At 45.1% G+C, this 9,867-nt stretch overlaps 1 protein-coding gene across 1 annotated transcript in view; it reads right to left on the reverse strand.

The window, feature by feature from the left end:
• The window catches only part of ANXA13 (annexin A13), a 45,207-nt gene that overhangs the window by 17,400 nt on the left and 17,940 nt on the right, over positions 1 to 9,867 (reverse strand). The window contains exons 3-4 of the mRNA XM_019631388.1: positions 8,359 to 8,434; positions 1,595 to 1,737 (exon numbers count right to left, since the gene is read on the reverse strand). Coding sequence (XP_019486933.1) covers positions 1,595 to 1,737; positions 8,359 to 8,434 — 219 coding nt within the window. The remainder of the gene's footprint in view (positions 1 to 1,594; positions 1,738 to 8,358; positions 8,435 to 9,867) is intronic.

The following is a 9,867-nucleotide window of genomic DNA, read 5'->3' on the forward strand; positions in this document are numbered from 1 at the left end:
GATGACATTCTGTTTGGACACAGAAGCCGGCTCAGGATAGCTGAGCTCCAGTCCTGGTTTTCCTGCTAGCTTAGCTGTGTCACCTTGGGATGAGTATTCTCTTTGGAACTCAGTTAGTTGACTTGAGGACTTAGACTTGTTTGTCTCTAACATCTTCTAGTTTCATGCTGTTGTGATTCTAGCTCACCTCTCTGGCAAGTCTCGGCCACCTGGGACATAGCTGAGAACGGGAAAGTGAGCAAATGATCAGCAGACATTAGTATTGCAAAGTTTTGTGCTGGGGCACGTCCACTTTATCCTTAGCGGAGCCCAAAGCCCTCACTTCCAACCCAGTAACTTTTATTTCACACTGAAACTAGAGAAACCTGTATCTGACTTGCCTATTGCTAGGGTGGAAGTAGACATAGCACTCGAGAGGCTGCTACAGTGAGGCATACTAATGTGGAGGAAAGTTCAACATCATTCAATTCAATTCAGTGCAGCTGAACTGAAGATGCACTTATTTTCATCAATGTCATCAACGAATGACATTGACAATCCTGATTGTGAAGAGAGAAACAGAACTATAAAAGCACCGCCATCTGGGCCACCCGACATGTAAATAAATAGCTCTTCTCATGGCAATGGGTTTTCTAGGAGTGAACACTGGCCCTGCAGTCAGGAGACTTGGGTTTGAGTGAGTCCTGGTTCTTTTTCTTACTACGTGTGTGATTTTGCGTAAGTCATATAAACAGACGAGCTCCACTTTTACTCTTTGCAAATTGGAAACCTATTTCCAATTTGCATACCTAGCACAGCTTCCCTTTACTGATAATGTGCTGGCATTAGCCTTACTTGATCCTACCTGAGAAGGGAGGTAAATTATCATTCTCCTATATGTGAGGAGACAGAGGCCTAAAGAGATGATTGCCTGCCCGATGTCCAGTAAGTAAGAAACTCCATCTCTGTATCTATTTATGCATAGAGTGATTGAAACTGTAAAGGTTTTATAAATATGGATTAGAACATAGCACAGTAATTAATATTCATTTTGCATACTGATCATGCTAAGGACGTTCAGGAAACATTAAATTGTGGTCACTATATATTAATAAAGAAAATAGAAAGCCTAATGCACTTAAAGATTTCTATACATAACACCATCAATAACAACAACAACAAAAATGAAAGAAAAGAAACAAAGAAAAAAGGTGTTGATGCTAAATGAAATGAAGGTTTTTGGGTTTTTTTTGTTTGTTTTCTGTAACAATTACTTATGAAGAATATATTATTCTTGAAGACAGCTGAATAAATGAATTCGTATATACAGACCCGCCTGTGAAAGCTGATTTTCAAATCACAGGCCTACCTGTAAGTTAATACATGGAATTAGTCCAAAGGAGTAGAAAAAAATGATAGAAGGACTAATAGAAAAATGAAGTCAATTTTAAAAATGAGTATTGATTCTACAGGCTATTAAATTCACAGGCAATTTTGGTTTTTCTAAAGTCAATTAAAGTTTTAAATAGTTATCCCATTTTCCCCTCTTGGGCTAACTCAGTAAAGCTGTACAGATGGTCTCCACTGCCTGGGGAAATGTACAGGAAGCACAGACCGCCATGGCCAAGGCCATGTGCATGCTTGCCAGGACCCTTGGAGTCACCTTGCCGTACGTTGCCTTGTACTTTTGCTTTATTTGTTGCCTCTCATTCGATGTCCTGCTTGATAAGATTTCAATGATGGTTGCTTCATCGGTTCCTGGAGTGCAGGAGAAAGAAACAAAGTGAGAGTGGCCAGAAACAAGAGGGAGGTTTGTTTTCGTCAGGTCTGAGGAAGCCAAGATGGTGGTCAGTGGCTCCAGGGGAACCTACATGGACCCTTTACTTTAATGTTTTGGGGTGAACTGTATTCTTTTCAGTCACTTGACAAATATCCACGGAGGCCTCGCATTGCATGAAGCACAGGGCTAGGCACTGTGGTGAGAAGCGGAAGGAGTATAGCCTGTTCCTGAATTTCACTCCTAGGTATATACCCAAGAGAAATGAAACGAGTGCCCACACAAAACGGGTACATAAATGTTCATTGCAGCATCATTCATAACAGCAAAAAGGTGGAAACAACCTGAATGCCCATCACTGGACAAAGGACAAACAAAATGCGATATATCCATCCAATGGAGCATTATTTGGCCAGAAAAAAGAAATGCCCCAACATGAATGAACCTTGAAAACATTATGCTAAGTGAAGCCAATCGCAGACCACCACGTATTAAACGAGTCCATCATATCAAAGTCCAGAAAAGGGAAATATAGACAGACAGACAAGAGATTGGTGGCTGGGGATGGGGTGGGTAAGGGAATGATAGCTAAGGAGTAGGCAGTTTCTTTCTGAGGTGATGCAAATGTTTTAAATTGACTATGGTGGTAGAGTGTTCACTTAGTTTCAAGATCAGTTCCACCTTTACAATTTGGGGAAGATCTAGTTGTTTGATTCCAGTTGGAGAAACAGAACGTTCTAGGATGAGCTCACTTGTAAAACTAGTTAAGGGCTAATTGCCTGCCTCATTCTGGTTCAGTTCCAACACCGTTATTGATGCCGTTCCTCTTCATTTCCTCCTGCAGACTTCACCTACGTAATGTGTATCCGGTTACTTCCTTTGTGACATTATTTTCTTTTAATTTATGAGTGCCAGAAATCTCACTTCAAAAGGGATTTCTTCTTTTTCTCCTAAAAATCTCTTGAATACTCCCCTTTCTTGCCATGTGAGTTGCTGCTGCGCAGGCCTAAGTCCCCCCCACCCCCCGCCACACACACACATCTCAGGCCTGGCCCCTTACCACTGTCATTCCTGCAAGGAGCCTGCCTGCCTCCCAGGTGGCCCAGTCTGTGCTGTGCCAGCCAGGAATCTGGGGCTCATTCCTGGCTCTGTCTTTTCCCTCATGTCTCAGCCAATTAGTCACCATGAAAACCTCACTAATTCACCTCCTTAGTATAATCTCTCTCAGATCACCCATTTCTCTCCATCCTCACCTCTGTCACATCACTCAGCAGAACTCCTGACCCCCACATGGGGTCCCTGCCTTACGCTCACCTTTTCCAATCAGCAGTCACTGTCCCCAGAATGACCTTTCTGTATCCCAACCTTTCAATACAGGCCCCTTCAAGTCCAGAATAAAGCCTCAACTCTTTAGAGGGGCATATAAAGCCTTTTGGATTAGTTCCTACTTGCCTCTCAAAGTCTTATCCATCCCCACTCACCCTCTCCCAGGCCCCCTTTCCGTCAACTCTGTGAATGACTTGCAGTTTCTTTCTTACCGCTGGGTCTCTGCAGGGGCTGTTCCCTCTACCTGGAACACCGTTATCTGTGGTCCTCACTCTCACTCCCACTCTTCCGTTAGTACTTAACTCTCTGAACTATTCTGGGATGGATGAGGTACTTTTTCTACCTCTGTGACTCTCACATGGCTTGTTCTCCTTCTCTGTCCTGCCATGCCACATTGCAAGTTCCATGGGGGCAAGGTTCTGCTCACTGCTATCGTCACGTAGAAGTCTCTCAATATTTATCAGATGACTTGCTGAATGAATGCATGTTTAAATGCATGCATACATATATGAATGAATGAATGAATGAATGAATGAATGAATGGAGAAGTTTGCACTGCATTATAACTGAACCTTGTCTCTGCATTGTTCTAAGCTGCATGTGCTACTCAGGTGGGCTGAAGGTAGCAGGGACACATAGGAAACCCAGGACCATAGGAAATGTTCTGATGCCATAGTCCACTCGCATCTGGATAATTCAAGAAAATCGAGTTCAAGTTAAAAAAAATAATAATGTTTTTTAGACTTTCCTTCCTGTAATGCTTTAAAAAGAGAGATCAGAAAGCAAAGCAGTCGTTGGGATGGCTCAGCGACAGCCTGGAGGTGGGGGAGGGGGCAGCGTGGAAATAACTAGATTTTGCTCAAGCTCTTTGAGTCCAGGTCGCAGGGTTTTCCTGGGAGCCGTTCACAGTACCCAACCAAGAAACGATTTACTGAACAGTGACCTCATGTTACATTTCACAATATGCATGTCATATAAGCAGTCTGTGCTGCTGAACAATTTCCTGTAAACATTTACAATGGCTTGAGGCACCGGGGCCAGTCCCCAGTGGTTCTGGGAAAGGCTTTTTAAAATATGAGAACAGAAGGAACCTCAGCCCTGACTATGCATGGGACACTGTCGAGTAATCACACGGCAGAGGTCAGAACGGGGTGACCATCAGCCTTGGGGGGGCCGCAGGCCTCCTGGGTTTTGCTTTCCCAGCAATTTTCTGGGAAGACACTGAGCTGGGTTTCAGCAGGATGGAGGCCACTGGGGTTGAAGTACCCTCCACTTCACAGCAGGGGCCCATGTGCCAGATGAGGGTTCCACACAGTGAACCAGGGGCCAGGGGCTCAGCTCTCCCCAGAGGCTCCAAACGCCGGCCACAGCCTGCCTCGCTGAGCCTGGGGGCTGCAGCCCCATTTCTGGTGCCCGAGGGCCAGTCTCTTCTGCTCACACCACTGGGCTTCCCAGTCCCTTAGTTTCTCCTTTGGAAACGGAGGTGCAGGGAACAAAGATGCAGTAACAAATGAGGGAGAATTTTGCCTGTGTGGGAGGGTCATTATTTTCCACTTGCCCACTGTGTTAGTCTCTTGAGGCTGCTGTAACAATGACCACGAACTAGGTGGCTTAAAACAACAGCCATTTACTCCCTCACAATTCTGGAGGCCAGAAGTCTGCAATCATGGCGTCAGCAGGGCCACACTGCCCCCAGAGGCTCAGGGTAGAATCAGTTCATTGCCACTTCCGTCTTTTGGAGGCTGCCTGCACTCCCCAGCATTCCTTGGTTTGTCTGCATCACCCCCATCTCTGCCTGTCTTCTCATGGCCTTCTCCCTGTGTGTCTTCTCTTCTAAGGACACCTGTCAATGGATTTAGGGCCTGCCCAGGTAATCCAGGATGATCTCATCTCAAGATCTTTAATTACATCTGGAAGGACACTTTTCCCAAATAAGGTCACATCACAAGTTCCAGGGGCATGTATTTGGGAGGGGGGGGACACCATTCCACCTGGTACACCCTCAGCCATGGAGAACAAAGACCACTTGGGGTGGACCCACTCACTGCTCATATGGATCGAATGAGCTTTGTGGGGAGTTTGGATCTGAGCATATTGTTCAAGAGATTAGCATATAGCGAGGGCCAGGGAGGTGCTGGGCGCTGTGCTGCCTGCTTTATCCTCAGCGCCTCCCTGTGAGGAAACATTATTAGCCCCATTTTGCAGATGAGAAAACTGAGGTCATGGCACCCGTCAGCGGCAGAGCAGCAGCTCGGCCTGAAGTTCACTCCCGTCCACGGGGAGTGGAAAGAACACTGGGCGCAGGGTCACGAGGCCTGACTCCGCTCTTGTGTGGCTTGAACAGCACAGCTTAGTCTCTGTGGATTTCAGATGCGCTAGATCTTGCTCCCCAAAGCATGGTCCCACGGCCTGCAGCAGCAGCATCAGCTGGGAACTTATCTCAGAAACCACTCAGAACCTCCCGCGCAGACCCTACCTACTCCCCACAGCCCCTGAGGACTCAAATGCACGGTAAGGTTTGCGAAGCTGTGGACTGGATAACCTCCAAGACAGCTTTTCTCTCTAAGCGTCTGTTTCTGTGTTTCTGGGAGGAAGAATGACAAACATCCTTTTACATTTCAGAGAAGATAATGGATGTTGGGGTCCATGCATTCTCTTCAGAGGGGCTGTGCTGGGATGGAGCAGCAGGGGGCACAAGGCCCTGAGAGGAAGGCCTGACAAAGAGGTTCCGCTCTGGGGGGAGAACAGAGGGCCGTTGTGGGTTAACCACGAGACCCAGACCAGGCAGGTACTTAGGACCCAGAAAAGCAGGGGCACCAAAGAAACAGCAGGGAAATCTTCATGTTATTACTCTTTGGAAAACTCAGATATTGTCTTATGGTATAGAATTCATATTATTTTGAATTGTGTAGGTAGGTGAGTGGGTGGAAAGTATACGTAATCTTTTGAATATATGGGACCTCTAGACCTGCTATGCCCAATGCAGTGAATAGCATGCAGCTGCTGAGGACTTGACGTGTGGCTGATCCAAGTTGAAATGTTCTGTACCTGCAGGGTACCTATATTTTGAAGACTTAATGTGAGAAAAAAAAGGGATGTCAAATACCTCATTAATTTTTGTATGGATTGTCTGTTGAAATGATATTTTTGACACAGTATTAAATGAACGAAAGTATACTATTAGCATTAATTTCACCTGTTTTCGTTTTTCTTTTAAAGTTTGGTTTCTCAAAAACGTATAAAGTGTCTTCTATGGCTCACCTTTGTGAGCTATTGGACTGCATGGCTCTAGACAATGACATCCGGCCGTGGAAGGGATGGTGTATCACTGAGACGGGTGCATGGTTTCGCTGACACATTTTGCCAATGATCAAGTTTTGCTTTGGCTTGCATTTATTAGGAGAGGTTGCAATTCTAAACCTTCAGCCAAATCACAGCTTTCCAAGGTGGCGCTAGTTTCTGATTGCCCACTTTTCATTTCATAACTCTTTGGCCTTGGGCAAAATATTTAACCTCTGAGCCTCGGCATTCTCATCTGTGAGGTTGTTATAATACAACTTCTCAGGGTTGTTGGGAAGGTTACACAAGGTGATGTGTCGTCAGTACCCAGCATAGCCCTTGGCACATAGGAGGTGCTCTACAAGAGTAACCAGCACGAGAGTGGTCCCACCTTGTAGCCACATCCAAAAGCAGGGAGAGGACACTGCAGGACTTAAGCCATTCAGTAGGTGCCCCACCTGTGCTTGCTGCACTAAACGTGCATGGTGGCTGAGAACGCGGGGATTTCTCCTTCGCTGCGGCTGAATCATTCCTACACCCACTTCAGCTCTCATTTCCAACCCACATCCAGGTGTCAGGACCTCATTTGGGAGGCAGCAGGGAAGTGCACCTGTGAGGCTGGCTCAGCCACTCTGCAAACATCAGAACTATAAACATCCTGCCACTTCCTGTTAAACATGTCTCCAGACAGCTGTTGTCCAAGACTGGCCAGGTCAGGATATGAGCAAGGAACAGCTCTTCTCTCCTGAGCTTTCCACTGATGCCCCCAAACCAAGCAACCTAGTTGTCATCCCTCTCTCTCTCTCTGTCTCTCACTCTCTCTCTCATTTATTCCAGAATACTTACTATGTAGAAATCCCTTCTACCGCTTCCTTTCCCGATCTTCTCCAACCCCGACTCTCCTGGGACTTCTCCAACATTTCTTGGGCAAAGGCAGACTATTCTATACTAGATAGTCCCTTATATTGAAACAAACTATGTCTTATTAGATTTCTACCATGGATCCCAGTCCTTTCCTCTGGAGTCACACAAAGAATTTATGACTATATTTATTCTACCACAATACCCGTTCCTAGGAAAGTAAATCTCCCCAAATTTACTTTCAAGTAAAAACCTAGAACTTGTTTTTACAGAACGTTATGCCAAGTGAAAGAAGCCAGACACAAAAGGTCACATATTGTATGATTTCATTTATATGAAATGTCCAGAATAGGCAAATCCATACAGACAGGAAGTAGATTAGTGATTGCCTGAGGCTGAAGGGAGGGGAGAGTGGGGAGTGGCTGCGAATGGTTGTGGGGTTCCTTGTGGGGATGATGAGCATGTTCTGAAATTAGTGATGATGGTTACATGAATATACTATAACCCATACTCTGGGACGAGAACCTTAGTTCATTAGGCATTTCCTTGGGTCCCAAAGCCTCTCTTCATGGCCTTATTCCTAGATGCTTTCTCCCTTGTCCCACATTGTTACTGGGGTCACCTTACTCCTGATCTGTTGCTTAGTCTCCAACTGTTGGCCATGCACTCAACCTTAGGCCTGGATATAAACAACTTCTCCAGTTTTGACCCTTGATTCTTGACCTTGACCACAGTTTTACGTTCACCTGATCAACTTCTAGATGCAGCTCTCAGATCCCTAATCCAGTTCTCATCAGACCTGATTCCCACCTGATCCCCATGAAAGGGATCAGAGGGGTTTAGATGATACTAGGATTGCATGAACTATACTTCTCATAAGCTTTTTCTACCTCCAGGTCAAATTAAAGGTCATAATGTCCCATTTCTGATTATTATATTGAATGCTGAAAGGCAATAGGATCCAATTTTAACTTTGGGATCTTTTATAAAGAGAACCTTAGACATAATCAACTTTGATTAGCTTGGAAGACACGAGATAACTGGGGGTCATCTTCCTAAGATCATGGGAAAGTTAGATATGAGATCAAATTTAATCAACTTCAAAAGTAAGTTAGCAAACCAAATATCTTTCATACCCATTCCTTTGCAGGCTTTGTTCAGATTTTTGGTATCTCGATCCACGTCAAAACCCTGATGTCTTCTTGCTTTGGCCTAGAGAAAATAATTGAAAAGGTGGATGGACAATAATAGGAATCCTTAGATTATCTCTGGCTGAAATTGGTAGCTAATTGTAAAACCAAGCAGTCATCCGACTGAGGGCCCAGCTGCCACTTTACATGTGGGTACATGTGGAGATCAGCTGGGGAAACTCTGGCCCCAGAGAGATGGCTGGTACTCCTTGGAGCCAGCTGGCCTTGGGTGACCACGGAGAATAGGTCCCTCTGTTTTCAAGGACAATCAGCCTGGCCAACTCTGGGATGAGCAATTTTCACATCAACCCTCCCTTTGTGTGAGTGTCTCTGAAACTCAGAGTAATACAGTGGGCCAATGTCCTGGAATGCTGGCTCTCCCCTTTTGCCATGAGACACAATTATGTCTAGGGCATAGGTGTTGCCAGTCAGAAGCTGGGGGTTCTAGGATCTTATTACAGATCTATTTGGTGACCTGGGCTGACACTTTGCCATTCACACAATGAGAGGCATAATGTTTAGCTTGCCAGACATACCATATGGACAAGCAATCGAAGTTACTGGTTTTTACTGCTCCGTGGGGAGAGAAAGTTCTGTTTATATAGTAAGCCAATATTTCTCGTACCTCAGTGATTGGCATAACACATGTATTAATTTGTCCACAGCTACCTAAGTCTGTATTATTATTATTTGCTTATTATTTTTCTTTCAGCTAACTTACTTTTTTACTTAAAGTTATTTTTAAACGGAAATTTTCTATTAGCATGAAAACGGAAAACCAGTATCGGTTGCCTAAACGAAAGATAAACATGAACATAAATGCATCACTATAAAAAAGTTTAAAGATGTGAGGTTAATTGCAGTCATGTCACTAGTAGTTTCGAACACACCCTGCACTTTCTCAGTTCTTTGTCCTCACAGAGATTCTCTCTGATGATCTATGCCACTTATTTCCCATCCTTCAGGGAAGGCTGGTTTAAGTGCTACTGTCTGCACCACCCAAATGCCTTCTTCCTCCTTTCATTTCCTTCGGCAATTGTTGGACATGAGTCGTAAGCCACATACGGCACAGCAGCCATGTTGCGTTTCTCTGCCTAGCATCCCTATTACTTTGGGGGATGTCCCCTCCCCCCATTTCACGTGGTCTTATTTGGGACTCTCAGTTGTGAGGCTTGAGCCCCTTCATCCTGCCCCTGGGTGGGCACATATCCTATCACTCTGGTACTCGTGGCTGGTTCAGAAATGGGGATGGAATGCAAGCAGAATCATTAGAGTCTTTTCCTTGGTTGATATATAGCTATTGAGAGAAATCCGTCTCTCCCCAGTGGGCTTGCTAAGCTGAGAGAGTGCGGGTCTGGGACTGTTGACGGCCATGCTGTTTGTTTACTACATGAAGGGAGCATGAGTTCAGAATGAAGCAAAGCAGAGACAAAAAGAGTGGAAAGAGAAGCAGAG

This window comes from Hipposideros armiger, unplaced genomic scaffold (genome assembly GCF_001890085.2).
Source record: "Hipposideros armiger isolate ML-2016 unplaced genomic scaffold, ASM189008v1 scaffold_997, whole genome shotgun sequence".
NCBI classification, from domain to species: domain Eukaryota; kingdom Metazoa; phylum Chordata; class Mammalia; order Chiroptera; family Hipposideridae; genus Hipposideros; species Hipposideros armiger.